At 38.8% G+C, this 18,332-nt stretch overlaps 1 protein-coding gene across 1 annotated transcript in view; it reads left to right on the plus strand.

Moving 5' to 3' along the window:
- Positions 1-17,419, plus strand: part of ptprb (protein tyrosine phosphatase receptor type b) — a 52,000-nt gene extending 34,581 nt beyond the window's left edge. The window contains exons 25-40 of the mRNA XM_038707769.1: positions 1,445-1,594; positions 3,301-3,440; positions 4,041-4,177; positions 4,259-4,365; positions 4,466-4,571; positions 5,359-5,439; positions 6,880-6,897; positions 7,167-7,248; positions 9,021-9,111; positions 13,273-13,349; positions 13,429-13,563; positions 14,663-14,785; positions 14,896-15,059; positions 15,199-15,334; positions 15,549-15,669; positions 15,920-17,419. Of these exons, the coding sequence (XP_038563697.1) occupies positions 1,445-1,594; positions 3,301-3,440; positions 4,041-4,177; positions 4,259-4,365; positions 4,466-4,571; positions 5,359-5,439; positions 6,880-6,897; positions 7,167-7,248; positions 9,021-9,111; positions 13,273-13,349; positions 13,429-13,563; positions 14,663-14,785; positions 14,896-15,059; positions 15,199-15,334; positions 15,549-15,669; positions 15,920-15,942 (1,691 nt within the window). The 3' untranslated portion in view covers positions 15,943-17,419. The remainder of the gene's footprint in view (positions 1-1,444; positions 1,595-3,300; positions 3,441-4,040; positions 4,178-4,258; positions 4,366-4,465; positions 4,572-5,358; positions 5,440-6,879; positions 6,898-7,166; positions 7,249-9,020; positions 9,112-13,272; positions 13,350-13,428; positions 13,564-14,662; positions 14,786-14,895; positions 15,060-15,198; positions 15,335-15,548; positions 15,670-15,919) is intronic.
- Positions 17,420-18,332: the final 913 nt, after the last annotated feature.

Raw genomic sequence — 18,332 nt, forward strand, 5'->3', positions numbered from 1 at the left:
TTGTTTACACTTTTTGTTTAGTTTGCTATTTTTTTTTGTTTTTTTGAAAATGCTAAGTTTAGTTTTCATTAGTTTCAGTGTTAGTTGTAGTCCCTATGAAATACATTGACAAAGACGAAAACTAAAACCATTTACTGCATAATTTGTTTATTTTGCAAACAAGACAATACAGTTTCATTTATTTATCGTTGTAAAAGTTTTTTTTTTAAATTTCAGTTAACAAAACTGTTTTCCCAAGCCTCGTTTTCGATAACCTTGTAGTGAACACAAATCAAACATCTCTGTGCTGATTGTTTCAAACAGCCTGTTGTACAATTGTCAAAATTAGTATCTCTATATGCAGTTGTCACAAACGGCCTTTAAACCTAATTTCAGCTCTGCTTGTCAGAAAGCTGATTAGTAAATATTAATTAAAATACAACTTTTAATTTTTCTGTCTAGTCCCCAACAAATGCACTATTTCCCTCTGTTTGTTTGAAAGAAACTACAGTGAGCAGATGTTTTAGAAAATTTCTGAACCTTTTTAAAAATTAAACTAAATATTTGTGTGCAGGAACCAATGAAAGCCACAGACAGGAAGTAGGTTTAGTTAGTAACAACTTATTTCTGTATAAGAAGTAGTTTGTGTGTTAACATTAACAGCCAGTGCAGAAAAGAACAAATGACAAAGGAACTTTCTTTAGTTTGTTTGTTCACCACAGCGTTGAAAAGATACTCTGGTCTGATCACTAGCTTATTTTTTCCTTTTTCATAAAAAGTCACTGTGACCCAAAACCCTTTTTCTTTCTTTGTTCACATCCGTCTGTCTCCACACTCGCTCTCTCTGCCTGTGTTGCATTATAAATCATCCTGACACAACTGGACTGAGACAGAAAGAAAAAGACGAGGAACAAAAATAAAAAGACGACGACTCTGTAAAGTCCCTGAGAGCCTTTTTCTATTGAGAGAAACTGAGCAGAGGGAGATAAGTTTCTCTCTCTGTTTGGAGGCTTTTCCTTTTTACAGAAGCACATTTCAAAAACATGAAAAAGTAGCCATAACAGAAATAAATACACTCATGGTAAGTCAAATATATGACCTAATCTTAAAATATTCATAATTATGGCATGTCCTGTAAATAAATCATTTAACGTCATAAGTCTGACCTCTCATAATTACTAGTGAGGTGATTTATAAGTCATAATTCTGACTTACCATCTTATAATTTAAAATAACCAAAACATATATTATAGAATAATCATTATTAATAATAATTAGTCAATGTTGTTACGGGTCCGGGATATTCTGGCTTTATTTTTTTGCAGTGGGAGGAAGTGGAGACGTGTCAAAGATGATATAAAATAGTGTAAAAATAAAGTTTAAAAGACAAAGAAAAACAAAATAAACGTTATGCTGTTTAATTTATTTGGCTGACAGTCTGTTTAATGAATCGGTTTCCTTTCAGGCCCTCCGGCCCCGCCCCCCAGCGTACGTGTTAGTGGGAGGTCATCGAAGGTCACATCGTCCTCCATCTTGTTTCGCTTCAACTGCTCCTGGTTCAGTGACGCCAACGGGGCCGTCCGTTACTTCGCTGTGATCGTGGCCGAGTCAGATGGTACACACACACACACACACACACACACTTTAAATGCTTAATATGAATCCACTGACTACAGGTATAAAGGATTCACAAATTTACATTGGTTTTATAATCTGCCTTCTGCTCTGAGTCTTCTGAGACCAGAAACGTTTTTACCAGCACTGATTTTCAGCTCTGGAGAACAAATAGCTGCCCAGCTTTCATGAAAGCAGCCAAATCTTTTGCTTCGTATTGATGCTTATTCAGTTTTTTATTTATTTTAAAATAATGTTACAGTGAAGTACAGCCTCCCTGGAATGTTTTGTAGCTGAATAAAATCAACAAAGTGTTCAGAAGATGCCCCTCTGGCCTTCGGATCATTTACTAGATTATAGAGAATTTAAGCCCCTCTCTTTCCGGTGGACTGCTACTGGACCTTAATTTGGAAAAAATATGTTTGGTAGTTAACGGTGAGGCATTTTGTCGTAAAACTGTTTAAGTATGACTGAAAATACGTAATTAGAAAGACTAAAAACCCTAAAGTCGGGTATGTGACAACTGTTTCTCTCAATGACTGAAGCTGACGTCACTGAAGATAACGTTCCTGAAGCTAACATGACTGAATGTAAAGTTACATAAGCTAATGTTACTGAAGCTGACATGACTGAAGCTAACGTGACTGAAGCTTACGTCACTTAAGCTAACGTTCCTGAAGCTAACATGACTGAATGTAAAGTTACATAAGCTAATGTTACTGAAGCTGACATGACTGAAGCTTACGTCACTTAGGCTAACGTCACTGAAGCTCACGTGACTGAAGCTAAAGTTACTGAAGCTGACGTCACTGAAGATAATGTTCCTGTAGCTAACATGACTGAATGTAAAGTTACATAAGCTAATGTTACTGAAGCTGACATGACTGAAGCTTACGTCACTTAAGCTAACGTCACTGAAGCTCACGTGACTGAAGCTAAAGTTACTGAAGCTGACGTCACTGAAGATAATGTTCCTGTAGCTAACATGACTAAATATACCGTTGCTGAAGTCACTGAAGATAACGTTATTGAAGCTAACATGACTGAATCCAATGTTACTGAAGATGACGTCACTGAATGTAACGTTGCTGAAGCTGACGTCACTGAAGATAATGTTAATGAAGCTAATGGTACTTAAGCTAACATTACTGAAGATTACGTTACTGGAGCTAACGTTACTTTAAGCTAAAGTCAAAGAGCTTCCATGTGTAAAAGATGTGATGAAAGGACCAGGAGTCGTTGGATTAAACACATCGGGTGAAATCTATCTGTGCATGCAACATAGCTAAGTTACCTAGCTAGTTGCACACAAGCAATAAATGTTAGCTTAGCATTACAGCGCTAACATGTTTGTGACGTATATTGTGCGAGATGAGAGATGTATTTCAATGAGCGGTTTCACACACAACTTTACGTTACTTTACAGTTTTATGACAAAGTGCGACTTTCTTGACTTAAATTATCTTTTAAACTGACAAACATCAGGACACAATTTCAACGGGATCAAAACATTAGTTGTCTCTTGCTATTCACTACCGACTTTTTTTCCGCATGGGCCGAAAGGGGAGGGACTTTGGCTCACTGTAAGTTTAAGCAAACTATAAACCCCGCCCAAATGACCAGAAGCTACCCAAAACAATTTCAAACCTGCCAACAGGAAGTAAATTTCTCAGCTCCTCCTCTAACTGTTTACATGTGTTTTGACAGCCAATGAGATGCTGCAGCCAGACCAGCGCCACCCTCTGCCATCCTACCGCGATTACATCAACAACTCCTCTGTCAGAGCGTATCAGACCGCATACTTCTCCAGCCGCTGTCCACAGGACGCCGACATCTCCGCTGGACAGGTGACAACAGAAACAATCACTTAAAGCTACGACGATTAATAGATAGTTGTTGACTATTAAATGATTTGCCAACTATTTTGAAAATCAATCAAGTCAAAAGTTCAAGAGTCAAAGTTCTCTGATTCAAGCTTCTTAAATGTAAATAGGTTTGGGTTAAAATTATGATTAATAAAAGTATTTTATTTTGTTCAGATTAATGAATAATTGAATGCATTAAACAGCTTGTGGCAGTATATACAGTAACAATAAGATGTTTATAGTCATGTTATTAAGTTGTAGGTTGTAATTTCAGTATAAAGAAAACAAAATTGCAACGGGAGAAAAATGACACATAAGTGTTTAACTATATTTCTTGCAATTGAAAATACGTTTATTCAAGTTGTCTGATACCATCAGCAGCAACAAAACAATAAAAACAAACCTGCAATAACAAAACAATCTATTCAAACAGCAACATCTACAACAAAATAATAAAACGCCTTAAAATATCACTAAAAACATAAATTCAACAGACTACTAAAAAAATACAAATAACAAAAGTCATAAATATTTTTTTTTACTATCTATGTGACTGTTTGTATCTACTCACTAATCGATCAGGTGGTGGAGGTGAACCTGGGTGCAGGAGGGGATCGGCTGGGTGGGGCCTGTGATCGTTATCATGACGACGACCTCTATCTGAACGACGGATATGGCGATTTCTGTGACGGGCCGCTGAAACCCAAGACCTCCTACAGGTACGACGCACAGACACGCACGCGTACACCAACACACACACTGCTGAAGTCTGAAGAATATGACTGTGTGTTTGTTTTCAGGCTGAGTGTGCGAGCGTTCACCAGACTGTTTGATGAAAACCACCGAGAGTTTCCTCAGCCGCTCTTCAGCGACACTTACCTGTCCTCACCACTCAGGACGCACGCAGGTGAGTCTCACACACGCACGCGCACATGCACGCACACACACTTCACGCATGGATCTAACTGTCCCTTCCTGTCCCTTCCTGTGTTGTTGTTGTGCGTCAGAGCCTTTAGGGGGCGTAGTGGAGGGTTTGAGTGCCGGGATGTTCCTGATCGGTATGATGGTGGCCGTCGTCTCTCTGCTGGTCTACAGGCAGAGGCTGCGCAAAGTGTGAGTGCACAAACACTTTTTTACGCTCAATCACATCATCTAATAAGATCCTTTAATGAGCATTTATTTGTATATATTTCCCCCTAATTTTATTTATTTATTCTTACACAATAAAAATACTGGAACAGAATAACAATACAACCAGCTGAAAACAACTGGGTGGGTTTAAGATTTTAACACTGGCTTTTTCAAACTGCACTCTGTAAATGCAAATTGTCATTAACCACTTCACAATTTATAAATCATAAGCTAAGTCATTGATAATTATTCGGTGGCACACTCCAGCCTAATGAGCTCCAGTGCCAGAAAATGTCACACACCATTTTAGTTGTTGAGGTTATTATAAGGATCAGTTAATTTAGGCTGTAAGTTAATGAGTCACTTAAATAGATTGTTTATACACATTAATTAGCAGAGACTGAAAGGCCTCATGGGTTGTTTTTCCTTGTCATTCACACAATTATATACAAATTAATTGCATTTAAATGTACTGTGGATACTAATAAAACATAACACAAAGAAATAAATAAATCAGATTTGGAGAAACAAAATCTGAAAAAGAGTGATATTAACACTTCACAGTTGACATTATATTATACGCTATTAAACACACACTCAAAGTGAACAGATTGTTATTGTTTAAAGTTTGTCTGACAAAAGTAAAAACTAGAACAGGAAGTACAGACTCCACTCCCAGCTCTTTGATGTCTTCAGGTGCTTTACGCTGTTTGTTTGGTGCAGATATTTCCTAACGTGTGTGTGTGTGTGTGTGTGTGTGTGTGTGCAGGGCTGTGCAGGAGAACCCGGTGGTGAGGATGAGTATGTGGAAGGAGGTTCCAGCTTCAGGATTATATATGGGTGTCAGGAGGTAAGTGTGTGCGCGCCAGAGCTGTAATTATTTTTCACCAGTATATGAGAGTGAGAGAGAGAGATTAGAGTTTCCAATATCTCCTACGTTCATTATGTGAGCGTGTGAGGTATTAGTTTCCAATAATATGCTCTCTCTCTCTCTCTCTCTCCCACCCGCCACAGTCCACAGCATCTGGTAATTACTCTGTGTGTCTGTGTGCTGATCAGGCTTTTGTTTATTGACCGCAGCTCATTAGGTGTCAGTTTGACAAACAGTGGAAACAGAGCTTCTTCTAGATGGCTGTAAGAGCTGATAGCTGCACGTTTATAACATCTGCTCGTCAGTTGGACAATAACATCCATCCATCGTCAACCACTTATCCTGCGTACACGGTCGCGGGGGGATGGAGCTAATCCCAGCTGGCATTGGGGCGAAAGGCGGGGTACACCCTGGACAGCTCGCCAGTCCATCGCAGGGCCACACATAGACAAACAACCAGTCACACTAAGGACAATTTAGGGTCACTTCCACTCTAACCCCGGCGAACACGCCCACCACCAACAATATCAGTGCAATATTATGAATAAAAGACCATAAACATAGAGAGAGACCTTACTTACAGGTGGCTCCTACAGACAAATCAAATGTCCAGGACGGGTTGGGCTGCGATTTAATTTTAAATATTGCAAACGTATTTTTTGTTCCATAAAGTCTGGAGAAAATATCAGGAAAGCCATAAGAAGCTGCTTTTTGCTGCAGCAGCAGTTAAACATCCAGCTCGTGGTAACGTGGACTCACGGTGTTCCAGACACTCAGCACAGGAAAAGCCCTATAAGACATCAGTGCCTGGATCAGAAACTCATCAGGGGTGAAAAGTTGGTGGCTATTTGACGCTATATGTTCCTTGACTTACCGGCTAACTTCCGGTTTAGTCCTTCGCTAACTTGAATGGGGGTAAAGTGATAATAATCATGTGGCTATCCAACGAACGGATCAAATTCTGATGGTCAAATGAGTCATTTTGCAGAGCTTGTATCCACCGTTTTATAGCCGCTTTTTGGCCACTAATAAAATTGACTTTAAAGCACGGAGCACTTTCTGGGGGCTAGGAAGTCCAGACCCGGGTTGAAAAACTCATTGGATCTACATGAACCACATCAATGGCTTATTTTGCCAAAAGTTCGCACCCCTGCTAGAAAGATGACTGATTGGACTGATGTCTCTGGGAGCAGGTCTTTCACACATCAAAGTTTGGGCCAATAGTTTGGGAGGAATTTTTAAAAAACAAACAGTCAGTAGACAAGGTGTCCGGGTTACCACGGTAATCTCATTCACATTCTCACAAATCACAAACATAACATTTTATATATATAAATAATATGAATCTCCCTCCTGAACATTAAAACAGGACTGTTAAGCTCCATGACTAATAACTGATTGTCTTTCTTTTTGTTGCAGCAATCGTCGGGTCACCAGGTGAGTGTCTCTTATTTCGATGGTAAACCGAATCAATTCAGTCAGAGACAGTTTACGCATCAAGAAACCGATCATTTATAGCAAAGGTTCAGAGATGGCAGAAAGGCTCTGAGGTCTTTTCATTGAAGTATGAAGTTTTTACTAAGATAACACTGATGGTGAAGCTTGAATAAGGCAGAAGAGTCGGTCAGGTCTCAAGAAATATAATTTCTGTTAATTTGCAGCTTTGAAAACGTCTGTTTAATAAATATCTGTGTCTCTCTGTGCAGTCCAATCAAAGCCTGCCACTTTGAGTCACACCTGACAAAGCTGCAGGCCGACTCCAACTACCTGCTGTCTGAGGAGTTTGAGGTATAAGTTTAACATTCATTAGCCATGTTTTCATGTAATTGTCATGCAAATTTTAAGCGTTCTTTTGAAATGTTGCAAAAAAGACATTGCAAAATCAGTGAGTTTCCGTCAGCTGGGTTGGAGCGAACAAGCCAGGCTGTTTCCATCTCCCATTTAGAGCCAGATTTACTAAAGGTTTGCGCGAGTAAAAACGTGTGCAAACTTGATTTCACCAGCAAATTAACACTGATCCACTAACGGCGTGCACGCAGAGTGACGTCTTTAAAAAGTGCAACATAGCACCTGTTGGTCATTTACTACTTTTGCCTTAATGAAGATGCAATTTGGGGCGTAACATGCAAATACATTTATTTACTACACGCAATGTGATCTACCAAGCCTAAACGCTATTTCATGTGAGTGCAGCAGCCTCTGGATTTAATACGTTAGAGAGGAAGGTGCAAACCGCCAAGTGATGCGCAGAGATGGCTGCTGTTATCGTTGCCAGAAGGAGACACAGCCGTGATGAAAGAAGACGTTGAGAAATTAACAATATTAGATGATAATATTCTATATCTAATATATAGAAATACTGTTATTGTATTTAATTTATTCAATGAAATATATGAATAGAATTTGTTTTGTATTTTCCTTTAGCTTTGGTGATACTGTTGTTTTAACATTCATGCCAGTCAAGCAAATTTTGTTTCGACCGGACTTCTTTTCTCCGTCAGATGGAGGAATTTAGAAAGTTGCTTGGTGCTGCAGAGAGCCCCCAGCTGCAGTACAGCATGGATCAGGCGTAAAATTCATCCAGCCAGAGGGAACGTTCACCAACTGTTCACAACAGCGACACAACCCTTTGTAGGTCTTGGAGAGGGAACGGGGCGTCGGGGCGGACAGGGACAGGAGATCGCGGAGCGACCGGGCACACTGAGGACGGTCTGTGGTCGTTCCCTCTGGCTGGATGAAGCACGATCTGCTGGCATTTCCTGGCGTCTGGGTCATTGCAGCATACTGCATCTGTTTCTGCTGAGGTTTCCCAAAGCAGTTGTTCAGGTGTGCTGTCTCAAGTCCTTAGTGCAGGATGTGCAGGTACAGACGATTTCCACACTCGGGACGTACTGAACGAAACAAACCAAGGTTTTTACATGGTGGCTGCTTTCCCTCCCGACTCTCCATGGCGGAAACCGTTAGAACCATAAGAATTGTCATCTACACAATAATTCTTAGTAAATCACCCATAACAGGTACTAAAATTACACGTGCAATATTTTAGAATGCACACAAGCACAATTTAGTCCTCTTTATTCGGGACGTTAGTAAATCAGGCCCTTACTCTTTTTCGACAAAGGCAAAAACCACCTCAAGTGAGCGTAAAAACTGCGAAATTAAGAATTTAAATAAATATTTTAGCCGTTTCACTAACTTTTTTTAATGCCATACTTCAAAATGTGCATTAAAAAACGTTGATGGAAACACGGCTATTGTCAGATCAGGAAACTGGGGGGTAGACTGTAAAAGTACTAATACTACACTGTGGGAATACTCCACTGCAAGTGGAAGTCCTGCCTTTAAGTAAGAATATTATATTCCTGCTGCATTTATGTGTATGTTGCATTTGACTGTTGCAGATGTTAAAGGTTCGGCTCATTTGAACTAATTTGGGCTTTTGCTGCTGTTCAGACAACATGTAACACCAGAGACGTTTGGCTTCATGTGTTAAATGTAAAAGGGGGTTTTGAGAGGAAGAAATACTTCAGACTGTGAATGAATCATTTATGTTTGTGAAGGATCTGAAGGATGTGGGACGCAACCAGACGATGGACGTCGCCAGAGTGCCGGAGAACCGAGGAAAGAACCGCTACAACAACATCCTGCCATGTTAGTACCGCTGCGTGACTGTGTGTGTGTGAGATTTATGGCTTTTATTAATCGTGTCTGCTGCAGCAACAAATAAAAAATTTTAAACACAGGGTAAAAAGTTAACGAGAAACCCTCCTGCCATCGAGTCCCCCAGTGAGGGAAAAAATAGACCAATTAATTTGAAAATCATTACAATGACGACATTGTTAAAAGCTTTAATTAACGAGACGGCGCCTGTTCCCATGGCGACAGTGATGTACCAGTCTCAGGGTCGAGGTAATAAAAACATTAATAACTACAAACTAAACATGCAGATGATGTTTTGTGCTGCAGCAGAAGGTGAGTTGTGGATCATTTAAAGAGTGTAAATTTAACTTCCTTAAATATCTTTTTCTTTTTTAACTTGTTTGTCTTTCCCCTCAGTCATCAGTCATTATCAGAATAGTCAATCCTCAGTCCGCGGCGTGCGTCACTTTTTACAGCTCAGCGAGGACAGACGATGTTGATGATTCATACATGTGTGAAATCTGAGTGTCCATTATAAAGGAACTAGTGAATGAGTGAACGAGGGATTACCACTTCTTGGTGCGCTTGTTAAAAGGGGCTGGCAAGATCAACGATCTTTAAAATCACGTCTACCTGGATATCAGGTCGTGCTATTACTTGAATTGCATTTTCGGTTATGGTTTTGGCCGAATAAAGCCGAACCTCATGGCGTGTTTAGTTCCGCTTGAGCAAACATAACTGCTATAACTTGCTAGTTACAATTTTGTTTTACAGCTAACGGACCTTTTAACAAGTAACTTTTTTAAATTTTATTTACCTTCCTGACTTACCGTTTGTTTAAGTCACTGCACCTCCTGACAGCACACCGCGGTTAACATCAACTCAGTAGTTCACCTGCGTGTAAATGTGACAGGAGGGCTGCAACCAATGATTATTTTCATTAATTCCTGTTGATTATCTCCTCAATTAATCGATCAGTTGTATGGTCTATAAAATGTCAGTCAGTGTTTCCCAAAGCCCAAGAGGACGTCCTCAAATGTCCACAACTCAAAAGATATTCAGTTTTATAATCTGTCAAATATAACTTCTGAATTAAATCAAGTCATTTTGAAACAGAATCCACCTTTCAGACAAGTGAAATACTGCATGTTCTGGGTTGTTTTGGCCATTTAAAGGTATTTCAACAGGTAAAAAGCACTGGATTGGTTGGTAACCAGCAAGTTAATTAATGTAGAGTCAGAAGGATAACTGCAAAAGTGATCATGTCTTTATTTTATATATAACTCAGCAGCAAGGATATTAGACATAGGCCTACCAAACACATAATCCATCGGCAACAGCAGGCTTCTCTTATTGCGTTTAATCACGTAAATGTCATGCCTGAATACTCTATAAACTGCAAACACTTATTTAGCCACAATGTGATTATTCCGTTAGAAGAAACGTATCACAAATACATATTTGCTGTTACCACGGACATAAAGTGATGTTTATTAAGACATTATATCTGTTTGATCCAGATAAAAGCAGCTGCAGTTGTAAAGACACTGAACAATACAGCTTAAACATGCGGAGCGCGCTCCCGCGGACGGCAGTCGGTTTTCTGCGCTCACTTTTCGGCACAACACCAGTGTGCTCTGCTGTCCAATTCTTTCTGGCCACGTAAAATCTGATTTCAAGTCTGTTAACACCTTATACAGTCTATGATTAGCGCACAGCTACACAAACGGGGACATTTCTGGGTACAGCCCACCAAAACCAGGGACTGTCCCGGGGAATAGGGGACGTCTGGTCACCCTAGTAAAGACGATATTCCCATTAAAGAAGCTAGAATCAAAGAATTTGTCTTAAACCGATCGGTGCATCTCTACCCTCAAACTCGAGCACACAGATTTATCTATCTGGATAGAGATTTGGATGCTCTGAGCTGTGTGTTTACGGGCAGCTGGTTCACTGTGTGCTCTGGTTATCAGTTTATCAAACAACCAAAACACGCACTGCTCATTTTCAGGTTGTTGTGGGCGATTATGGGGCCTGCTTTGGTTGTTTCATACATTAAGAAAGTGTAACCCTTCACCAGAGCACATGGGGAACTCAGCAAACTATCCAAGTAAATTATGTAACATCAAACAGACTTTTCTTTTAGATTAGTCTTGGAAAATGAGAACCTTGCAACTTTTCCTTTATTATTAAGTAGCAAAAAGGTTGTAGCATGATGTGTTTGAGTTAATTTGCCTTCCCTGACACGCCGTGCGTCCTGTAATGTGAAATTTATTGTAATGTAATATCCAGACATATTTGTCTACTTTACCAATGCTAAAATTATTTTTATAACAAATTGATAATGATAACATCTATTGTTTCCTTCATTAATTTGCAAAGTCAGTTTAATAATGTTTAAGTTATTTCCATAAACTAACAGTTTTAAAATCAAATTTAGGAGTTTGCAGTCAATCAGTGACAGTGTGTGTGTTTATTTTTAGAGCTGTTCATCGTGTTTCTATACGAACAGAAAAATGTGATCAATAACTTGAGGTGACGCATTTACAACAGCAGCTGTAATTATGCCCACACTCCCGTAGTAAAATGAATCATGGCCGTTTCTCCCTCTTCTGTGTGAATCACGGATGAACTCTCACTAAGAAAAAAACATCAACTTGGGCTTTGGGAAAAGTGTGATATTTTTCAGTATTTTATATTCAGAGTTAGGGCTGGACAAATAATCAGAACCTCTAACATATGTAATTTTCCCATGTTCCCAAAAATATCCCACCTTTAATAGTTGAGCATATTTACAGTACAAACCTTGGCAGTGATTTTTGAGGGCAAAAAAACTAAATAATTGTTCATTAATTGTAATCGAGCTTTTGATTTTAGGTCACATCATCCAGCCCTAATCAGAGATTTTAATCAGTGTATTAATTATAACAGTTAGTTGCAGTGGCAGTTCTGAGCGACCTGTTGCGACTCTCAACGTCTAATATAGATGCATTTATATATTGCACCTTTTCCAAATAACCACGACTGTTTCTGACTTAGATTTATTTGCTGGATTATATAAACATGTAGATTCAAGGCAGCAAGCGCCGTTTACAATGACAACAATGCGGCACAAAAATGGCGGACATTAGCATATAGGCAAGCGGAACAAAACAAACTTAGCGGTGAAATGGATCGGCACATTAGCTTGAACATGCCCTCCGGATTAGACTCTCACTAGTTTTTCACACTATTAGTTACAGAATTAAATAAACACTTAAAGTTTATAATTAATGCGCCGCTACGATGATTCAGCTACACTGGCGTCACTTCCTGCCTCCCACTGGCGCAAACGGCTGAGAGGCGGGTCTAAACACTATTGGCTAGGGTGTACTAACACTCAGACTGCCATAATAACAATATACCCTTGTATTGGATGGTGTCAATGTGAACTTTTGTAAACTTCCATGTTACTTTACAATTTCTTAAACAAATTATATAAATGATAAAATAAAAAAGAAATACTGCTGCAAACTACTAACAAGTTCTCCACTAAATAAAATAGTAATACAATACCACATATAGCTAATAATATAATATATAATATGGATTACAGTGCAGCATTCTTCTTATTCTTTTATTCTGTCTGAGCATCATCAATCCCAGCTTGAAGCCCTGCTCAGATTAAAAAAAAAAAAAAAAAAAACTTTTCTAAAGTCTGAATGCCGAAAGGCGTTTGAACTGTGCTCATTTATTTTTGTTTTTTTCCCTCCCCCTTGTTACAGTGACGTTCTCCATTAGTGAGTTAGCAACTTTTATTTATTCTATTTATTGCCCATTTTACCTCTGGGTTACAGTAAGTTATGAGCGCTGATCACAGAACAGACACACAGCTAATCAGTGACGTCTGGGAGGTTTTTGGTGAAACTTTCAGAAACTATGAGCTCAGATTCATAACTGATTAAAATTAAATAAAGAAACGCAAATCAAACGTGTCACTGACTTTTCTGACGGTGAATAGTTCACTAAAGCATCTTAACCAATAAATAACAGCCTCACAATCAAAAGTGATGCTCACTTGTTGTCTGGATCACAAGAACATTTTGAGCTTTGATCCACATTATTGCATTAAAAGTTCAACCTACACTGAAACAAAAAAGAAATTATCTTTTATAATAAGTGTTTTTTTTCTAGATGATTCTACACGAGTGAAGCTGTCCTATCTGGAGGACGACCCCTGCTCCGACTACATCAACGCCAGCTACGTACCTGTGCGTACACACACACACACACACTTAAACATCCACACACAGGCGCTCACACTAACAACCCTCTGCTCTGTGTGTGCAGGGTAATAACTACCGCAGGGAGTACATCGCCACCCAGGGGCCGCTGCCCGGCACTAAGGACGATTTCTGGCGGATGGTGTGGGAGCACGGCGTCTACAATGTGGTGATGGTGACGCAGTGTGTGGAGAAGGGGCGGGTGAGTCACTTACGGTTACATTTTTGGTGTTTTTGTTTGGTCTATATATATATCTAATATATTTAACACCTGCCAGATCTAATATAGATTCATTCATGGTGCCCTTTTTGATTTTCGTGACCTTTTCCACTTTATGTTTGGAGGGAACACTATAAATATTAAAATCTAATAGACAGAGGACGTTTGTTTAATCCCCGGACCAAAAAAAAAAAAACCTCTTTCCATAAAGCTCAAGATGATTTACCCCCCAAAAACAGTCGAGTGCAGACGAAGAAAAGCAGTATGTCACCGTTGGGAAGCTAAAACTAGAAAATGGTTGTTATTCTTTCTTGAAAAATTGCTTTTAATTGGGGCTGGGCGATATGGCCGAAAATGTTATCGCAACAAAAAACTTCCCATCATTCGGTATGGACGATTATCAGGATAAATGTCAAATCATTATTTGTTTTAAGTTTGAAGGCTGTTTTTTTTTTTTTGCTCCTGAGTGGAAGTTGAAGAAACCAGATGGTTAATTGTGGTTTTAAACTTTTCTTTATGGTCAGAACAAACACTTGATGCGAAACAGTGAATCTGAAGCATAACATTCAAAACTGCTACGATAAAATCTGTTTAACAAATATGCAGGAGTCTTTTCAGGCCTCTTTTTCGCAACAATAGAAAAATTAAGAGATAATTCATTCATTATTCTAATGAATTAAATCAAACATTGGTTATATTGTTATTGCGGAAAATTCCCTAGCAATATTTTTCATTGTTTTATTGACCAATCCCACTTTAACTATTAATCTGTCGATCAACTGATCATTTCTGCTATAGAAAATATACTACTATAAAGTATTCTAAAATATTAATAAAAGCTGCTGCTATTTTTATTCTCTTTTATAAATTAGTAAGGATAATGGTGCAGAATGCTAATCAAAAGTTCCCAGATTCCATAGTGATGTTTTCAAATGTCAGAAACAGAAAAGCTGCATGTTTTTCTTAATAATTGTAACTTACAACCTGAATCAGTTAAGAAAAGAGACGGCTGGGAGCGGAATGAACAAAGTCTTCCTGAAGTAGTAAAACATACGCTGGTCGTTGTGTTGACGTGTTGCAGGTGAAGTGTGATCAGTACTGGCCTGCAGACCGAGAGCCTCTGTACTACGGTGACCTGGTCATTCATATGCTGTCAGAGTCCGTCCTGCCCGAGTGGACCATCAGAGAGTTCAAGATCATCTCGGTACCTGCTTATTATCTCTGACTGTACAGAGATGTTTTCTCCTGCTAGTTAATCTACACTTCATTCAGAGCTTTTTATTGATGTATAACTAAAAACTTAACTCTTGGCAGGAGAGCAGCCGCAGTTACCCTCGCATGCTGCGTCACTTCCACTACACCGTGTGGCCCGATCACGGAGTCCCAGAGAGCACCCAGTCCCTGATCCAGTTTGTCAGGACGGTCCGGGACTACGTGGACCGATCACCTAGCACCGGAGCCACCATCGTACACTGCAGGTAGGACAGAGCGTGTGTGGACGTTTGATTGGCTGAGAGGAAACTAAAAGCTAAAATGATGAATATATAATATAGTATTTTAATTTTTCTCTCCAATGTGAGGATTTGCTCTTTAAAGCTGACTCTGTGTGTGTGTTAGTGCTGGTGTTGGCCGTACAGGGACCTTCATCGCCTTGGATCGGGTTCTGCAGCAGCTGGACTCCAAAGGAACCATCGACCTGTACGGCTGTGTCTTCGACCTCCGGCTGCACCGCCAACATATGGTCCAGACTGAGGTACAGCCACATAAGACTGTAGGGCTGAAAGGCCAGTGAATACGCGACTAAACTAGGGCTGAAAGACCTGTGTGTGTATATACTACACCAGGGATAAAAGGTCATTAAATATAGGACTGAAATACAAGTTAAAAGTGGACCAAACATGACTGAGTGTTGAATGCAAAGTGACATGCTGTAATCTAAGACTTGTTGATGTCCTTGTGTGTTGCAGTGCCAGTATGCCTTCCTGCACCAGTGTGTGCGGGATGTCCTTAGAGCCAGGAAGCATCGAAGTGAACAGGAGAATCCTCTCTACCCAATCTATGAAAACTTCAACCCCGAGTACTGCCGTGGTAAGACTTTTAAAAACTCCACCAGAACTAAATGAACTTCTTACTCTAACCAGCAAAGAGAAATTCAACAACAGTTGTGAATCAGTGAGCTTTTGAGGTGCTGTTAGCTCTATGTTTTAAAAACTACATGTGTCAGAACATCTTGTTTATTTTTAATAATACTAGAAAAAAAAAAGTGTTCCTGTGACAGATCTTTTACAGCATTCAGACACAATGAAAGATGACAATTTTTTTTTTGGTCTCTCCTCAGATTTCATCTACACTGGACGCTAAACAGACGATGACGTCCATCTGATCGAGGGAGAAGAAGCGTTGCTACATTAGCTCCCTAAATACATTATTAAAAAAAACTGAGCTAACAGAGCATTTGCTGTCTGTTCCCTGTTTTGTGTAGCAAAGTATAAAAATATAACACAAATGACAAACTACTTTTAAAACACAAATTAGTGTTAAGATTTTTCCTCTGCAGTCCTTTAAGTCACCTTTACATTACAACAACTTCTACACTTGTCAGTATATCAGTGATAAGAGTTTATGGAAGATAAATGCTGACGTTGTAAACAGGAAAACATGTTTTAATTACAATTAAAACGGAACTTTAAATGTTTGCTGGTATTACAGGTAGACTTTAATTAGATAAAGTTGTGACTTCCAAAATCAAACTTCAGACTCCTATTAATTAACGTGGTTAATGATTTTCAGTGTTGAAGGAAAAGCGGGTCGATCTCAGGTCGTTGGTGTTAAATTGTTGTTTTTTAAAGACAAAATCAGTCTGATGCTCGTTAGCAGTGACATCGTGCCAACTACCCTTATTCCATTTTCTAATATAACTGTTCTCACTCACTGCTCCATATAAGCTGTTTATTTAAAAAGTTACACATATTGCTGTATGTAAATATTGATGTAATACTCTTTTCTTTTTTATATGATAATGAATATAAACTGTAGGTCAACTATTTTTATCTTGTGAAATACTGAGATTGTGTGTCATTAATGAAATAAAACACTTGATAACCTGCTGTATTCAGACTTTAAGTTACTGTAACTTTTAAACTGGAGGAAGGAAACGCTTTAAAACATACAGACACATTCTTTAAACTGTCAAAACTTACCACACAAAATAAAAGTCTGAATGCAAGGCAGGAACTCCCCTGTGTTAAAATGTATTAATGTTTTCAATTTACTTTCTGGGATAAAATATTCTTTGTTGTTTAAATTTTTGAGAATTGTGTGACATTTGTTTGATCCCGAAGTTTGAAAACATGTTTAAAAAATTTTCATTTGCAATTCCAACATTTTTTTATATTATAAATAATATTTGGAAAGCTTCTTTGTCTTTCTGTTCGACTGCTGGATGTTTCAGGTTTTTTTTAAAAATGATTTATATTTTTTGGACATAATGATCATTGGTTTTAAATCACTTTAAACGAATACAGTGCTGGGCAATTATGACATTTTTCTTAGTAGAAACATGTTGTGATATATTATTTGTATTTAAAGACTAACAAAATTAGACATTAAAAGTTATGATTACACAAATGTTTCTTCCTGATGTAATTTATACCACCAGTTTGATTATTTTATGTTCAATTTAGTCATACTGTGACATTTTCGTATCAAATATATTTTGACATTATATCAATGTTGGCCCTATCACTATCAGCCCTAAGAGAATATAATTTTATAACTTGCTGTAAAATCACTGTAAACTCGATTATTAGGTGCTAATTAAAAATAGCTGCCAAACCATGTTTGTCAGTTGTTTTGTTTTTTTGAGTGAAGCAAACTTATTCATTAAATCCTGCATCATCAGTTGTTAAAACACATTTTCATCAGCAGTGGTCTTATTACACAACTTTTCTTTTGGTTTTGAAACTAAATAATCAAAGAATGAACCATACACGGATTCTTCAGAAGCTGATAAAAATTTGCATTGTGATGGCTGAACTTCCTGTATTTTTTTTTTTTGACATTTTCACACCTACAAGGTTTGAGCTACAGTTTCCGGAAACTTTTTCAGGCTTGTAGCTGAACCGCTGAAACCCTCATTACAGTGAATTCAAACATCCTGGACTCTTGTCTGCAGTGTTGCCAGATTGAGCGGGTTCCCGATTTTGATTGGGCGGGTCAAAATTTGTTTGGGCGGTGTTTTGGATCAGTTTGGCGGTTTTTAACAGTAGCACTTTATAGGTAGGCTAATTTGAAACAAGACCAATTTGTCTCTGACAAAACTTAAGAGTGCATGTACTCCATCCAATCAATAATCACTATCTGAGCAACGCCCACTTCAAAGTCACGTTGCTCACGGTACCAGACAGCTCTGCAAACTGTACCTAGTTCCACAAAGTTGCGTTCAGATGTCTTCTTCGCGTCGGCCGTACTAGCGGCACAACCCGTATACCGGAGACCGAGTGGAGCGGACAGGCCCACTGCTGACTGTCAGTGATCGTTCTCTCTGGCTGAATGAAGTCTGACGCTCCTGAATTTACGCATGGATGGATAGAGAAATATAGAAATTAATGGCAATAAAGCATGCTGTCAATATTTTAGAGACCTCCCAAATATCACAAATCATGCTTTTAGGGGAACAAAGCTCCCATGGCTCCCCAGTAGTTCGCACCCTATATACACATACAGGGTGCTGCGCTAAAGGTAATCTGTCA

Source organism: Micropterus salmoides, unplaced genomic scaffold, assembly GCF_014851395.1.
Source record: "Micropterus salmoides isolate LMB-PRFRI ecotype aquatic unplaced genomic scaffold, ASM1485139v1 Ms_hic_scaffold_9, whole genome shotgun sequence".
In the NCBI taxonomy this organism is placed as follows: Eukaryota; Metazoa; Chordata; class Actinopteri; order Centrarchiformes; family Centrarchidae; genus Micropterus; species Micropterus salmoides.